General features: G+C 43.4%; 1 protein-coding gene across 7 annotated transcripts in view; it reads left to right on the top strand.

The window, feature by feature from the left end:
• Positions 1 to 17,080, top strand: part of MIER1 (MIER1 transcriptional regulator) — a 346,656-nt gene that overhangs the window by 304,336 nt on the left and 25,240 nt on the right. For all 7 annotated transcript variants that reach the window (XM_069232476.1, XM_069232475.1, XM_069232479.1 and 4 more), the window contains one exon: positions 1,709 to 1,839. In XM_069232476.1, coding sequence (XP_069088577.1) covers positions 1,709 to 1,839 — 131 coding nt within the window. The remainder of the gene's footprint in view (positions 1 to 1,708; positions 1,840 to 17,080) is intronic.

Genomic DNA, 17,080 nt, shown 5'->3' with positions numbered 1-17,080 from the left:
AATTAGTCACTACGCGGACAAGGTTATTGTGGCATTGGACAACCCCTATCGTAGCCCTCCTGCCGTTTCTGGATGAGGTGGAGGTTTTTGCTTGAGCGGCTGATTTTCAGTTAACTACCCGCAAATCATAGCTCTTAACCTACTGGTCCTTCTGGAAACGAAGGCTCAGTTAACCCACTGATAGTGATCGTCTACCTCTGTCCCTTACCTGGGTATACAGCTAGCCCAGACAGTGACGGAGACAGCAGCCCTAAACTATCAGACCTTTCTCTGACAAAGGGATCTGGCCCAATGGCAGTTGTACCGCCTATCCTGGCTTGGTTGGGCATCGGCATTAAGATGACGGCCTTTCTGAAAATTCTCTTCTTCTTTCAGACACTCCTGATCGAACCTCCTATTGAGACAATATAGTCTCAGCAAAGGGAGATGCACTGCTTTGTGTGGGCAGAGGGATGACTGTCCATGAGCTGGGATCAGAGCTACAGGTCTCCAGCTGAGGGAGGTGTAGGGCTGTCAGTTATTTTACAATACTACCAAGCGGCCCAACTCCGCTATATGGTGGAATGGTCCTGGGATGAATCCGAGAAACATTGGCAGTTTATGGATCGGGCAGTCGCAGGAGACCAACTGTGGAAAGACAAGTTTCGGACCAGTCTGCAGAGGGCCATGGGCCTCTACCCCTCACCTATTACCAAATCTGTTTGAAGGTCTGCGACAGGGAAGTGTTGTGTAAGGGGCTGTCTACATTCCCCTTGCCACTGACACTGATTGTGGGTAATTGGGTCGGATGGAGATCTATCAGCCACTTCTTCAGTGAGGGTGACCCTCTCAACTTTGAACAGCTTCAGGTGGACTGTGCGCTCCCAGAAATGGTGACACTTCATTACATACAATTCAGACACTAGCTATGGCACCCTACCATATGGGGCGTGGCACAACTCCCCCTGACTACGTCTGAGAAATGACTGCGAAAACCACGCAGATACGCATGGTCACAGAATTGTATAGCATCTTATTACACGCTTCTCCCCCCACAAAGACCCCAGGGCGGAAATGCTAGGAGCTCAAACTTGGTAGGCAATTGACATTCAAAGAATGGGATGGGTTGTGCTATAGAGCTTGGCATACAGCACGCACCACAGCTAGTGGGGGAACCACAGAGATAACTCCCGTACCTACCGATTAATGCCTTGTTTTTCGTGTTCATTGGCAGTGAGAACTCCGAGGGTAGAAGGGTGGTTGAGAACGTTAAAACTATGTTGCATTGTGTGTTCTTGACTATCACTAGTGCCGTAAAGCCTTCATTGTTTGCTTGTTTTTCATAGTGTCATGCTACCATAAACGCAGATTTGAACAATAAAAATGGTATCATGGTTTAAGTTTTGGAAAAAAGAGTCTGGGTGTATCAGCTAATACTGCTTCACCTCCGTCCCCCTTCTTCCACATGGATCTGGACATCTTCACTCTTGTTCTTTATGCCACAGTTATGGAGTGATAGACTGAGGTAAAAATAGCCACTTGACAGCTGAGGGCTAAGGGGACAAAGCCTTTCTAAACCTCTGCGGCTCTGGGGGGGGGGGTTCAGTGATGGCCTAACTGCTGGTTATGATTAGTCTTTCACTCAAGCCTGTGTTCAAATCGTACCTTATGAAGTCTAATTTCAGCAGATTTAAAATAGGTGAACATAATCTTTTTTAATTACTCCAAGGGATTACATGGACCGTCTCTTGGATGAAAGTGAAAGTGCTGCATCTAGTCGGGCGCCTTCACCACCACCACCAGCCGCTAACAACAACAGCACTAGTCAATCTGAGAGACAGGACAGCACACATGGCAATGGTAAGCAGATGCTTACATTTTTTTTATTTTTTATTTCCTTGCCCTGTCAAGGAAAACCACTATGCTACATCAAGCTTGGAAAACTTTAGTTGATGTTGACAAATCTAAATGTTGTTGCTTATAGGTTCATGTTTATATATGAAAGTTGCAAACCATTTTACTAACAGTGTTTTACATATTTTGATACTGCTTGTTTTCCACTCTACCTCACGAAGATAGAAGGTGAAACAGACTAGGATTTGTTTTAAAGTATGATTATTTGTCACATGTGGAAAGCTAATTTTGGAGCACTCTTTTATGCACAGGAACAGCCCTGGGTGTCAAACCTTTAGCAGGAAAAACATGTTTTATGAAATGTTCCGCAATTGTGCTGTTGCTTCGTGATGATGAGTACGTTTTCAGGCATTTATTATTTGCCGTATTCACATTAATTTAGAAAATTTCTGATAAAAAAGTAATTTCTATTATAGACATCTTACCTCTCCCAGACCCCTCTTTCTCTGCTTTTTTCTTTCTCTGTTAATTAAGGTTTATAATATTCGCCCAGCCTGGAAAAACCATGACTCTTTGAAAGTGTTCTTCAGACCTGCTTTTATATTCACATAGACACACTTACTCACATATTCTATCCCTCATATTCACGTTCTCTCTGTAATACACACTTTCTCTCTGAGAGGGCAACTACGTTTTGTGCTGCATGATTGAGCAACATAGAGAGTCCTGCCTTTAGATTGCGGACAGATGACGCGACGCGCTTGTTATTTTTAGGCCCCAAATCAGGGTGATGATTAAGTGATGATTTATTTTGTTTGATTATTAAAATCATTACAAATACGTCAATAAAACAATATAATTTAAAACTTACCCAGAAGTACTGTTTTCAGAGTAAGAATCTATAAAAGACAAATTGCAATTTCTTGTGATTTCAACCCATGAGTAAAACAGATTTACAATACTGTAGTGCACATGAATAAACAGGCATAACTGAACCTTTCCTAGCAACATGCGTTATGAAATAACTAGTAATTTATAGAGGCTTATTGCAGTGCGTATGGCCAGATAAGTTGCTTAATGTAAAGTTCTACAAAGCACAACGTGTGTGGCCAAACATAATTTAGCAGCAAAAGTATGTTCAAAACCTGTGCAATTGCACTGTGGTGCATACTGTCAACCATTAAACATCAAAGACCTTAGTTAAAAAGCAGTTTGAGGTATGAAATAAGAATGTTTACAGTAAACAGTTTTAAAACACAGAATTGATTTGTGCATAAAATAGATCTAAGTTTCAAAAGTGCAATTGCTTATGAATGAACGGGTATAACTAGACATATTTTAATACCAAGATTTAATGCTAATGACATATCAATTTGTTGAAATTTATATAACCAAGTAAATTCATAAATCCAGGTTTCTAAGGCCATTGAATATCTAACCAGGCATTGATTAACAGTGAAAACGAAAACATTGACAAAACCTGTGCAAAAGCGCCAAGGTGAATGCTGGTTAGTAATTTTCCTTTTTCAACACTGTAGTAGCTCAAACATTCAGCTGAAAATAGAAGAACATAACGGGCATGTTGTCCTATAGAACAAAGCATTTACTGCCGTGGCTCTGAAGCTGACAATATTTTCTTGGCCTCAGCCAAAAACTTAGCAAATTGGCAAATAAGAGTTTGAATTGCCAGATAAGCATAAAATCAGAGCTTGACGGCACAGTCTTAAATCTGCTTCCAAATAGTAGAGTCTCAGCATGATTTTGCGTAAGTTTAGTAAAACTGGACAAATACACACTATATGAAGTAGTGTTGCCTCACTGTTCACAGCCTGCATTTGTTGTTTGGTCAAACATTTGACCATAGCGAGGTACCCACTTTGGTTGAAAAAACACCAGGTCTGAGCCTCAGAAAATAGTCTTGCATATAAGAAGGAAAGTGGAAGATCAGATATGGTTGTCTGCCCAAAGTTTCATATGAAATAATATCTGTCCAAGCATGCTTTTTTACTGTTATAGCTTCTTTGTCCAACTGAAACAAAAATAATGTAATTGACCGATACACAGAGCTATTAAAGCATGCCATGAATCCTTCAACAGGCCATTGATCCTTCAAGCGTAAGGCTTGGAGAGAATCATGCATGTAAGTCCACCATGGACTAGTACGTGCAAAGTTAGTAATTGCTAACCAGCATGTTTGCAAGAGTTCCAGTTTCCGATGAAGTCGGAGATTGGGAGTATCTCTGATATACTGCTTGGCGAGCTAGATCCTGTCTTTGAAGGTCAAACTCTAGTCGAATTCATCAATAAGACAAAAACCACTGCACATCACATTTTCATACTGGTGTCTTTTAATCCTCAATGATAAGTCAGATAGACAATCAACCAAAAGTGTCCCCAGCAAGTAGGTTGCTGAGAAAGATGTCATCAAGCCAAGACAGTTGTTGTATTCACAAACATCGACAGCCGACACGTGTTTTGTCAGTAATGACTTTCTCAAGGCTGTGAACACAATGTTACATATATGGACTATATCAGTTATATGATTCCAACAGTCTAACGAATGGTGTTGCGTCTATTAATGGAGCCGTGACATATTAACAAACCCAAAGGCTGAAGAAATAGGAGGTGAGGAGACAATGTGAGCACCCCGCTATACATATGTAAAATTCAAACTAACGACACATGTACACTGACACCACTATGTCTATTATTTGTGCATGGTGCTGTTTCCATGCAACAAACAGTGATAATGTACCCCAAATATAAAGGTGCAAAACGAGTCACAGATTATTGGTGCTCCCAAAGCCCAAAAGAACAGAGCGAGAAGATAGTAAAGTGAAAAAGATATCATATATTGAGATCGAAAAATGAAACAGATATGTCAATCATACCTATAATGCGTAGATTGAATGAATGGTATATTGAAGTTAGACTAAAAAAACGTCAATTTATACGTTGATCAATGTCCCTCTTTATTATGTATTTGCAAAACTCCCAAAGACTCTAGGAGTATGATAAAGTATTGGCCGAAAGACTTCAAAAGGACCATGATAAGTCTGAAAAAAGGAAAGGGGTGAAGTGATGATCAATGTCTAAGAACAGTCAGTGTATGGCAAAAAGGTATCCATTAGTTACGATAAGGGGAAAGGAAGCAGTATTTTTAAAGAAAGTCAAATAGAGGAAAAAAAAGGCTCATCTATAGTGCGCCCAGAAAGAGGAATCCATGCAGGCGGCACGTGTGATAAACAATGCGAAAACAAAACTAATGTAAATAGAGGAGGTCTATACAGTCTAAAAGGCCGCACATTGTCTCTGCTAAATGCCGAAAAAGATGTAAAAGAACGCAAAAAAACTGCCAATAGTCATAAATGAGCAGCTGAGTGCAATGTACCAAAGCGTAGCTATTAAAGTGTAGAAGAGGTGGAATTTTACTCAGTGTCTAAGAACAGTCAGTGTATGGCAAAAGGGTATCCATTAGTTATGATAAGGAAAAAGGAAGCAGTATTATAAAGTCAAATAGGGTAAAACAAGGCTCATCTATAGTGCGCCCAGAAAGAGGAAGCCATGCGGGCGGCAAGTGTTGTAAACAATACGAAAACAAAACGAATGTAAATAAAGGGGGACTGCACAGTCCAAAAGGCCGTGCATTGTCTCTGCTAAATGCCGAAGAAGATGTAAGAGAACGCAAAAAACTGCCAATAGTCATAAATGAGCAGCCGAGTGCTGTGTACCAATGCGTAGCTATTAAAGTGTAGAAGAGGTGGAATCTTACCCGGGAGTTGATAACATTCGAGTCCTAACGGAGCAGCATCTGTGTCACGGCGTGTGCCATACTGTGTGACTGCTGATATACTGAGCACGAGGAAATAGAAATGAAAAGAGGACTTGCAGTGAAATATCACCGCGTGTCAGCCATATTGGAAAGGGATAAAAAAAAAAAAACACATGAAATGGATGAAGCGCATTACGGTACCGTATATGAATGTAGGGAAAGACAAAAGAAAGCTAGAAATAGTAAAGCCCAGAACACAAATCCTATATTGTGGTCTTGATTTGGTGATTAAAAATTCCCAGTGTGCTGTAACAGACACATCTAGTTATAAACAAATATGTAAATAATAGTAATCCTCCATGATAAATCAGATAAAAGATCAACCAAACATGTCCCCAGCAGGTAGGTTGCTGAGAAAAATGTCATCAAGCCAAGACAGTTCTTGTATTTACAAACATCAACAACCATAGACAATGCAATGAGTCTTATAACAACATGAATTAACCCCTTGGATTACCCGCACTACCTCCCTGGTGCGGGTCACGACCAGTGGGTGACACCAGGGAAGGGGTTAATAAATCCTCGGGTGCATCGCACTCGAAGATTATTATTATTTTTTTGTTCCCCGGGAGACACAGAAGCTCTTCCGTGTCTCCCCCGCCCCTTTGTGATGTCAGCGCGTCACTTTGTGGATTTCCCCATCGGAGCAGGAAGCGGCCTTGCGGCCGCTTCCTGTTCCAATGGAGAAGATGGCCACAAACGGTCTTTCCCACGTTCGGGAAGGCCTTGTTAGAAAGGGGAGTCTCTCCCCTTTCTTACGAGGTCTTCCTGAAAGTGTTTCCTGGCCCCGATCGCAGGCCTCGTAAGAAAGGGGAGAAGCTGCGATCGGGGGCCAGGAAACACCACTAGACACCAGGGATTTCACTTGGGGGGTGCGGGGTCGGCCCCCTCAGAAAACGGGCCGGCAAAGGGGGCATATATTTTATTTATTTTTTACAAAGGTAGGCTTCCTCTTTCTGGGCGCACTATAGATGAGCCTTGTTTTACCCTATTTGACTTTATAATACTGCTTCCTTTTTCCTTATCATAACTAATGGATACCCTTTTGCCATACACTGACTGTTCTTAGACACTGAGTAAAATACGTGTGTGGTTTCCCTGGGGACTGCAATCGGCCCCCAGGAAAACCAGACCCACATATAAAAGTGATATATATTGTAGGAAGTTGGCTCTGTATGTACTATTTCAAAGTAAGGAATAGTATGCACAGAGTCCAAGGGTTCCCCTTAGAGGTAAGATAGTGGCAAAAAGAGATAATACTAATGCTCTATTTTGTGGTAGTGTGGTCGAGCAGTAGGCTTATCAAAGGAGTAGTGTTAAGCATTTGTTGTACATACACACAGGCAATAAATGAGGAACACACATTCAGAGACAATTCCAGGCCAATAGGTTTTGTTATAGAAAAATATATTTTCTTAGTTTATTTTAAGAACCACAGGTTCAAATTCTACATGTAATATCTCATTTGAAAGGTATTGCAGGTAAGTACTTTAGGAACTTTGATTAATCACAGTAGCATATATACTTTTTACATAAAACACAATAAGCTGTTTTAAAAGTGGACACAGTGCAATTTTCACAGTTCCTGGGGAAGGTAAAGTAATGTTAGTTTTTGCAGGTAAGTAAACCATCTACGAGGTTAAGATTGGGGTCCAAGGTAGCCCACCGTTGGGGGTTCAGAGAAACCCCAAAGTCACCACACCAGCAGCTCAGGGCCGGTCAGGTGCAGAGTTCAAAGTGGTGCCCAAAACGCATAGGCTTCAATGGAGAGAAGGGGGTGCCCCGGTTCCGGTCTGCCAGCAGGTAAGTACCCGCGTCTTCGGAGGGCAGACCAGGGGGGTTTTGTAGGGCATTGGGGGGGACGCAAGCAGGCACAGAAAGTACACCCTCAGCGGCACAGGGGAGGCCAGGTGCAGAGTACAAACAGGCATCAGGTTTTCAATAGGAATCAATGGGGAGACCCGGGGGTCTCTTCAACGATGCAGGCAGGCACAGGGGAAGCTCCTCAGGGTAGCCACCACCTGGGCTAGGCAGAGGGTTGCCTGGGGGTCGATCCTGCACTGGAGTTCGGTTCCTTCAGGTCCTGGGGGCTGTGGGTGCAGTGTGGTTTTGTAGGGCACCGGGGGGGACACAAGTCCACACAGAAAGTACACCCTCAGCAGCGCGGGGCGGCCTGGTGCAGTGTGCAAACAAGCGTCTGGTTCGCAATGTAAATCAATGGGAGACCAAGGGGTCTCTTCAGCGGTGCAGGCAGGCATGGGGGGGGGCTCCTCGGGGTAGCCACCACCTGGGCAAGGGAGAGGGCCTCCTGGGGGTCACTCCTGCACTGAAGTTCCGATCCTTCAGGTGCTGGGGGCTGCGGGTGCAGGGTCTTTTCCAGCCGTCTGGATTTTAGAGTCGGGCAGTCGCGGTCAGGGGGAGCCTCGGGATTCCCTCTGCAGGCGTCGCTGTAGGGGCTCAGGGGGGACAACTTTGGTTACTCACAGTCTCCGAGTCGCCGGAGGGTCCTCCCTGAGGTGTTGTTTCTCCACCAGTCGAGTCGGGGTCGCCAGGTGCAGTGTTGCAAGTCTCACGCTTCTTGCGGGGATTGCAGGGGTCTTTAAATCTGCTCCTTTGTAACAAAGTTGCAGTCTTTTTGGAGCAGGTCCGCTGTCCTCGGGAGTTTCTTGTTCCTCTTGAAGCAGGGCAGTCCTCTGAGGATTCAGAGGTCGCTGGTCCTTGGGAAAGCGTCGCTGGAGCAGGTTTCTTTAGAAGGCAGGAGACAGGCCGGTAGGACTGGGGCCAAAGCAGTTGGTGTCTTCTTTCTTCTTCTGCAGGGGTTTTCAGCTCAGCAGTCTTCTTCTTCAGTAAGTTGCAGGAATCTAAATTCTTAGGTTCAGGGGAGCCCTTAAATACTAAATTTAAGGGCGTGTTTAGGTCTGGGGGGTTAGTAGCCAATGGCTACTAGCCCTGAGGGTGGGTACACCCTCTTTGTGCCTCCTCCCAAGGGGAGGGGGTCACATTCCTATCCCTATTGGGGGAATCCTCTATCTGCAAGATGGAGGATTGCTAAAGGTTAGTCACTTCAGCTCAGGACACCTTAGGGGCTGTCCTGACTGGCCAGTGACTCCTCCTTGTTATTCTCATTATCTCCTCCGGCCTGCTGCCAAAAGTGGGGCTGTGGTCGGAGGGGGCGGGCAACTCCACTAGCTGGAGTGCCCTGCGGTGCTGGAACAAAGGGGGTAAGCCTTTGAGGCTCACCGCCAGGTTTTACAGCTCCTGCCTGGGGGAGGTGATAACATCTCCACCCAGTGCAGGCTTTGTTACAGGCCACAGAGTGACAAAGGCACTCTCCCCATGTGGCCAGCAACATGTCTCGAGTGTGGCAGGCTGCTAGAACCAGTCAGCCTACACGGGTAGTTGGATTAGGTTTCAGGGGGCACCTCTAAGGTGCCCTCTGGGGTGTATTTTACAATAAAATGTACACTGGCATCAGTGTGCATTTATTGTGCTGAGAAGTTTGATACCAAACTTCTCAGTTTTCAGTGTAGCCATTATGGTGCTGTGGAGTCCGTGTTTGACAGACTCCCAGACCATATACTCTTATGGCTACCCTGCACTTACAATGTCTAAGGTTTGGCTTAGACACTGTAGGGGCACAGTGCTCATGCACTGGTGCCCTCACCTATGGTATAGTGCACCCTGCCTTAGGGCTGTAAGGCCTACTAGAGGGGTGACTTATCTATACTGCATAGGCAGTGTGAGGTTGGCATGGCACCCTGAGGGGAGTGCCATGTCGACTTACTCGTTTTGTTCTCACCAGCACACACAAGCTGGCAAGCAGTGTGTCTGTGCTGAGTGAGGGGTCCCTAGGGTGGCATAAGATATGCTGCAGCCCTTAGAGACCTTCCCTGGCATCAGGGCCCTTGGTACCAGGGGTACCAGTTACAAGGGACTTACCTGGATGCCAGGGTGGGCCAATTGTGGAATCAAAAGTACAGGTTAGGGAAAGAACACTGGTGCTGGGGCCTAGTTAGCAGGCCTCAGCACACTTTCAATTCAAAACATAGCATCAGCAAAGGCAAAAAATCAGGGGGTAACCATGCCAAGGAGGCATTTCCTTACATATATATATATATATAGATTTGCCACCAGTTGTGTTGCAGCTTGCGTCTTTAAAGCAATGCACATACTTCAACTGACGCTTTTCAACTGTAGCTTTTAGGCAGCAATAAAAAAGTCAAGTAAGTATTGTGATTAAGTTTCTGCTACAAAAGGGTCAGACTTGTCTAGTGGCAGTTTTAGTGCCATAAAGAAGCGTGAATATGCCTACTGCAAAGAGCAGATCTGTATTTTATGTAAATAGCTGAGTACATTAGTAAAGTCAGCCATTACCTGCGCTATAATACAAATGAAATGTATGTGCGGGGTGGAGGGCTTCTATGGAGAGATGAAGGGCACGTTTGCTGGGTGGTAATGAGGGAATCCGAGGAGGGAGTGGGAGCACTAATAATGATTGTTGGCTTGGCGCAGGAGGTGCTAAAGACTGTGACAAGGTGTTTTTTGAGTGTCTTGAAAGAACGTGCTGATTGAGGGAAGAAGCGCAGGTAAGGTGGCCTCTACTGTTGCACGTATCTCACACACACCATGGATTTTGTGACTGTCTACGTAGGCTAGTGTTTTAGAGCAACAGTTTAGCCAATAGCAGAGATGGCATCTTGATGAATGACTGCTGCCGTCACTCGGGTTATAGAGGACAGCTCTGACTTAGGATCAGAGACTGAGACATCAGATACTGAGACAGCATCTGAGGGGTAGGACAATGGCGCAGACTCTGGGGGTGATTTTTCAGTCGGAGGAGTCCCATTCGATAACTCCTCTTCCAGTAAATTATGAGGGAGGTGATGAGGACAGTCCTGCTGTCCCTTCGCAAGCAGTCTGTGCAACGGGGTAATAGTGGGTTAGCCCAACCCAGAGAGCAGGTGAATGCGGCAGCCAGCAGAGAGAGAGTACTCTCTTGGGAGCTCCCCAATTTAGTTCAGCCCCAAATTCCACCGCCCAAATCGTATTGTGGAGACGTCAAAATTATCTATTGCAAAACAAACTGGTTTTGTAAGGCAGGCACCTGTGTTTTTGGTCCTGGGTTCGGCGGCCATATAGAGAAACACACTAAACCCAAACATTTCTGGAAACTAGACATTCGTGGGAGTCCACAGAGGTGTGACTTGTGTGGATTCCCCAAAGTTTTCTTACCCAGAATACCCTGCAAAGCTGAAATGTTGAATAAAAACTCTATTTTTCTCGCATTTGTTACACAAACTACAGGAATATGCTGGTATCCACAAAATTCCTACCACCCAGTGATTCCTCACCTGTCCTGATAAAAACACTACCCCACTTGAGTGCCTACACCTAGTGCCTACACCTAGTGCCTGCGTCCGGGATGGATCACCCCAGGGTCAACAGCTGCCTCGTAAGGACCAACATTGACCGTTGTGTGATCTATTCCTGTCTCGGGCACCAGGCCTACCCACACAAGTGAGGTAGCATTTTTATCGGGAGACTTGGGGGAACGCTGGGTGGAAGGAAATTTGTGGCTCCTCTCAGAGTCCAGATCTTTCTGCCACCGAAATGTAAGGAAAATTTTTTTTTTTTTTTTTGCCAGATTTTGAGGTTTGCAAAGGATTCTGGGTAACAGAACCTGGTCAGAGCCCCACAAGTCACCCCATCTTGGATTCCGCTAGGTCTCTAGTTTTATAAAATGCACAGGTTTGGTAGGTTTCCCTAGGTGCCGGCTGAGCTAGAGGCCAAGATTTACAGGTAGGCAGCTTTCCAGGATCCAGCATTGGTTTCACACCCATTCCTGTCACTAACTGGAAGGAGGCTGAAAATCACCAAAAATTGTAAAAATGGGGTATGTCCCAGTAAAATGCCAAAATTGTATTGAAAAATTTGGTTTTCTGATTCAAGTCTGCCCGTTCCTGAAAGGTGGGAAGATGGTGATTTTAGCACCAGAAACCCTTTGTTGATGCCATTTTCAGGGGGCAAAAAAACCACAAGCCTTCTTCGGCAGCCCTTTTTTCCCATTTAAAAAAAAAAAAAAAAAAATTGTCACTGTATTTTGGCTAATTTATTGGTCTCCTCCATGGGAAACCACAAACTCTGGGTACCATTAGAATCCCTAGGATGTTGGGGAAAAAAGGACGCAAATTTGGCGTGGATAGCTTATGTGGACAAAACGTTATGAGGCCTAAGCGCAAACTACCCCAAATAGCCAAAAAATGGCTCAGGGGGGGCCAACAGCTAAGAGGTTAATAACAATAAATGAAGCATAAATTACATACAAAGAGAATAAAACATCCTGTTGTCAAACAAAGGAATGTCTGTCACAAAAAAATAATCTACTATACTTTACATATGATGTGTAGGTGATGCATATATAATATCTCTATTTGGACCATCTATAGTGCCCTAGGAATTTTAGTAAAATCTGTATTAGGTGCGAAAAACGCACAGTAATGTGATGGCAGGCGAACTGGGTAAGATCTAGACTCTATCTGAAAGGAAAAGGTCAGGAAAGTAATAATGTGTAAAAATCATGGTAACTACAAGAAAACATGTAGGTCCTTATCAGTGTTAAGGCCCTCCTCTACCGCCTGTAGCTTGATGATCCACCTGCTTTCTAACTGTCTAAGCCGGAGGGTCTTATTGCCACCCCTCGGACATCCGCCCAGGGTGGCAATGCCATGTGTTTTGATATCCAACATTTCTCTATGAGGATGTTCCAAATTATAATGTACAGCAAATGGGTAATCATTATTGTTTTTTATGGCCCTAATATGTTCTTGTAATCTCTCTTTGAAGGATCTGATGGTGCTTCCTATGTAGATTTGTTTGCATGTGCAGACGAGACAGTATAGGACAAACCTTGTATTGCAATTGATGAATTGTTTGATGTGATGTGTTATACCTGTGTTATAACAAAAGGATTTTGTTTTGTCCATGGTATATTCACATATGTTGCAGCGTCCACATTTATAAAAACCCTGGGGATGTTTTGGGATCCAACTGTCATTCGTGATCATTGGTAGAAAACTGTGACACAGTTGGTCTCTCATAGTACGTCCCCTGCTGTATATGATATCTGGTCTGTTCTTGAGGCTGTTTCTTAAGATTTCATCAGATAGTAGAATGTGCCAGTTCTTTTTTAGTATTTTGTAAATGTCAGAGCTGGCAGTGCTGTATTGTGTAGTGAATGATAAGCCAGCCCTCTTTTCAGGCTTCCTGGGAGTTGAGTCAGATAATAAAGACGATCTATTGACTGTCTGTATTCTTCTATAGGTATTATTCCACAGTGTTCTGGAATAACCCCGATTACGGAATCGTTGTTCCAATATTTCCAGTTGCTGTAAGAATTCCTGATTGTCAAAGCAATTGCATCTAATTCTAACTAGCTCACCATAAGGCAGTGATTCCCAATCTGTGCGCCGTGGCTCCCTGGTGCACTGTCAAAACGAGCCAGGGGCGCCGCACACAGTTTGGGAATCACTGAGCTATCCATTGCCCTTGGGCCAGTTCGGACAAAATAAAACTAAACAATTAGAAAACGCAGTTGTAGCAGATCTTTAATTTTGTCCTAGAGCGCCCTCAAGTGGTTAAAGAAGTTGTTGACAGGTAGTCACTGCCGACCCAAGCATGGTGTTCCTTAGTTTGTGCAGGTTGGATACCGAGAAGAGGCCAGGACCGGTTCTGGCGTGTGCAGGAAGTCCTGAAGCATGCTAAGCATTTTCATGGGAGGAAGAATCAGTGTGGGAAGATCTTCTGCACTGGGAGCTTTAAAAAAAACTACGGAATGTAAGCAAGGCTCTGCCTTTTGTGACCAGAGACCTTTGAAGAACAGGGTAGTTGGTGAATATGTGAGGGTCTGATTCATGATTGTTGTCTGTAATGATGTAATATTTTTTAAGCAAACAGTCTCCTTTGGGGAATTTTGCACAGAAACTACTGTTTACTGATGTGGTTGGATTGGTATTCGTAGAGCACTTAGAGCAAGTTAAATAGTTTTTTATCCAGCATCTTTAGTACATAAATGCAATTTTAAGTTTATAATGGTAGGTCCTGAAATTTGGTGACATCCATGCAACCATATAAACTCTTCAATTTGCAAGCATTCCCACAGTTGATCTCCTTGTACCAGACCATGCCCATTTGTGTCACAGAATCCACCTTTATGAAGTTTGTAAAGTCACTGTACACTCCAGCGATCTCAATAGTAACCTCAACAGAAGGGATTTACTTTATTGTTGACTGTGAGATAGTAAACTGTGTCCAATTGATTCTAAAAAAACAATTGGACTTCACTTTCCAGAGTAAAGTCAATTTAACTCTTGTGAGACCTATAGTGAGATCGATTCAAGCATGACAGGACGACAATTTCATTTATTGAAGGAGTTTGTATAACACTTCTGATTCAAACAATAAAGAAGCAGAAATGAAAGAAAAATGTGTCTTCACTCCTAGGAAGGAAGATGCATTGTAAATATCAATGCAGCTCTGGCTCATTAATGGCTTTTCATTTGGGATTTAAAAATTTCCAACTCGGAGTGGCTTGGGCAACAGGCAACAGTGAAGTGCACTGCAATTAAACTAGTACTTCATCATCATACTGCCACACACACTGTCATGACGAGATGGGAAGAGGAAAGAAGAGAGAGAGAGGCGACATATGGAAAAGAAGAAAGAGCACAGAATAAAGGAAAGCAAAGCTAGAGAAGCAGATTGATGAAGGCAAGGCAAAATGAAAGAATGGAGAAAGAATGAATGGAGAAGAGGGAGAGAGCAATGGATTAGTAAACTGAAAGAGAGTAGAATGAGAAGCAACATTCTAGGCCAGGGAGCCAAAGAACATATAGAAAACTAAATGGCAAAGTGAAGACTTAAGGAAGGAGAGAGGGTGTCTCCAGGGAAGGATGGATAGTGTATCACACACACTAGCATAGTTCCCTCACAGTCCAGCAGTCTAGGCCCTAATTTAGTGGTAGATGGTAAAGAAGAATCTCTTGATTTATGAAGCAAGTGCTAATCTAAAGATGAATCCACCAGTGGAATTTCTTTAGTAATTTGGACACCCATGATTCCATATGCAGACACCAGTTTTCAGAGTTTCCCTTCTATTGTTTCTCACTTAACCAATTAAAGTTTTTTTATTAAACAACTGTTATATTTTTATTTTGTTACATCTATGAATATAATACCTTCATCAGTTTCATCCCAATTATTTTCCAGGCTAAAAATGGAAGTACTCCCGAGGCTGGGATTACATTCCCCAACTGCCAAAAAAAAATAACATAATGGGGAGCCGTGGCCAACATGGCCCATAGGTCAAAGGAGCCGGGGAGTGAAAAAGTTTGGGAACCACTGCCATAAGGGATAACTTTGATTTGTGAATGAGGATGGGCACTGGTAGCGTGTAAGATGGAGTTAGAAGCAGTAGGTTTTCTAAACAGTCTGGTATGAATTTGGTTGCCATTGATGTAAAGAGACAAGTCTAGGAAGTCAACAGAGGTTGTGCTGGAACAGCTGGTAAAGAAAATATTGTAGCTGTTCGTGTTGAGGTGATTCACAAAAAGATCTAGAGTATCAGAATCGCCAAACTAGAACAGAAGTACATCATCGATGTAACGGCCCCAATATATAATGTGCTGGGTGAGTTCTGGTGGGCATTTTAACCAGATATGTTGTTCATAGTAGCCCATATAAAGGTTTGCGAAGGAAGGTGAAAACGTAGCCCCCATCGCAACCCCCTGTGTTTGTCTATACCAGATACCCTCATGTAAAAATACATTGTTGTCCATGACAAGATGTATAAGATCTATTAGCATGTTGGAATGTTGTAATAATGTAGCGTCTCTTTTGTCCAAAAAATTTTGAATGGCAACAATGCCCTTTTCTTTAGGTATGCAGGTGTATAGAGAAGTTACATCCAGAGTAGCTAAGATGTGTCCTTCTGTCCATTCATAATCTGCGATCAAGCAAAGATGATGTTTGGTGTCCCTGATGTATGAAGGGAGATTATGCACAAAGGGTTGTAAGTACAGGTCAATACATTCTGAGAGTTTCTCAGTAGGGGAATTGATGCCCGAAATTATGGGTCTGCCTGGGGGGAAAGCTGCTGTTTTTATGTGCCTTGGGAAGAGTATAGATGCACGGAAAACTAGGCGTTGGGTTGAAAAGGTACTTAAATTCTGAGTCTGAGAATAGACCCCTGTCCCTCCACATATACAATTTTGTTTCTATATCCTTGGTGATTCTACCAATGGGATTGTTGGTAAGTGTGCAGTAAGCCACATTATCTAGTAGTTGTCTATCAGTCTCCCTGATATAGCCTTTTGATTCATTACCACGATGTTCCCCCCCCATTGTCCGCCTCTTTAATCACTATGTCTTTGGCATCAGCAAGGGTCCGTAGTACATTACGCTCACATGCATTGATGTTGCGGGGGATCGTCCTACGTCTAGTCAAGTGTCGTTTTTCTAGATGGTATAGGTCATTGGTCACCAATTTGTAAAAGATATCTATTGTTTTGTCTGTTGGCAAAGTTGGCATGAATCTAGATGGAGGTTTTAAGCCACAATTGCAAGTCTCAGTCGTCCCTATGCCCAGGTTGGATAAAATGTCCTCACATGAAGGTATTGGTGTAGTATTAGTGGTATCCTCTAAGGATAGTAAGGTCTGGATATCTTTTATGTCTCCAATAGACAACTCACAAGACATTGTATCATCGGGTTTGAGAGAGGTCGAATGTTGTTTTGCCTTAAAGTGTTTGAGTAATTTGCATTTATGCACAAATTTGAAAATATTGATGTGTGTCTCTCTGAAGTCAGGTAGTGATGTGGCTACAAGTCCCAATCCTTTATTGAGAACACTCAGTTGGTTATTGTCAAGTACTTTATTGGACAAATTTATAACACAGACATCATTCTCATGAGATACAGAGTTCTGTTCATTAGGGCCTAGCTCTTCATACTGCGTGTTACTGATCTTGTGGTCACACCTGTCTTGCCTACTCCTGTTTCTAGTGTTTTTTCTCTTCCCTCTTCTAGTTCTCTTTGGTGAGTAGCCTGCCCCATTCTGTTTTGTTTTTGACCCTTGCGGAACCTTACCAGTTCCAACAAAAAAGTCGACTTAATATTAGTGGTGTTTCTGTTCTCTTGTATAGAGCTACCAGCCTCTTCACTAGTGAGGCTAGAACAGCTGGACAGATCTGTGTCACTGGTTGTGGCTTTAAGTAGTGCAAGAGATTGTTGTCTAAATGTTCTATATCTTTGTCTTTCCACATTTGTGTTATCAAACTTACGGGAGTAAGTAAAAACCCTCCCTGTGGTATAGTCGTTAGCATCTCGTTTTAGTTTACGCATTTTCTTATCCTTGACATA

The sequence above is a fragment of the Pleurodeles waltl genome, chromosome 4_2 (assembly GCF_031143425.1).
Source record: "Pleurodeles waltl isolate 20211129_DDA chromosome 4_2, aPleWal1.hap1.20221129, whole genome shotgun sequence".
NCBI classification, from domain to species: Eukaryota; Metazoa; Chordata; class Amphibia; order Caudata; family Salamandridae; genus Pleurodeles; species Pleurodeles waltl.
This window is presented reverse-complemented; position numbering and strand designations above follow the sequence as displayed.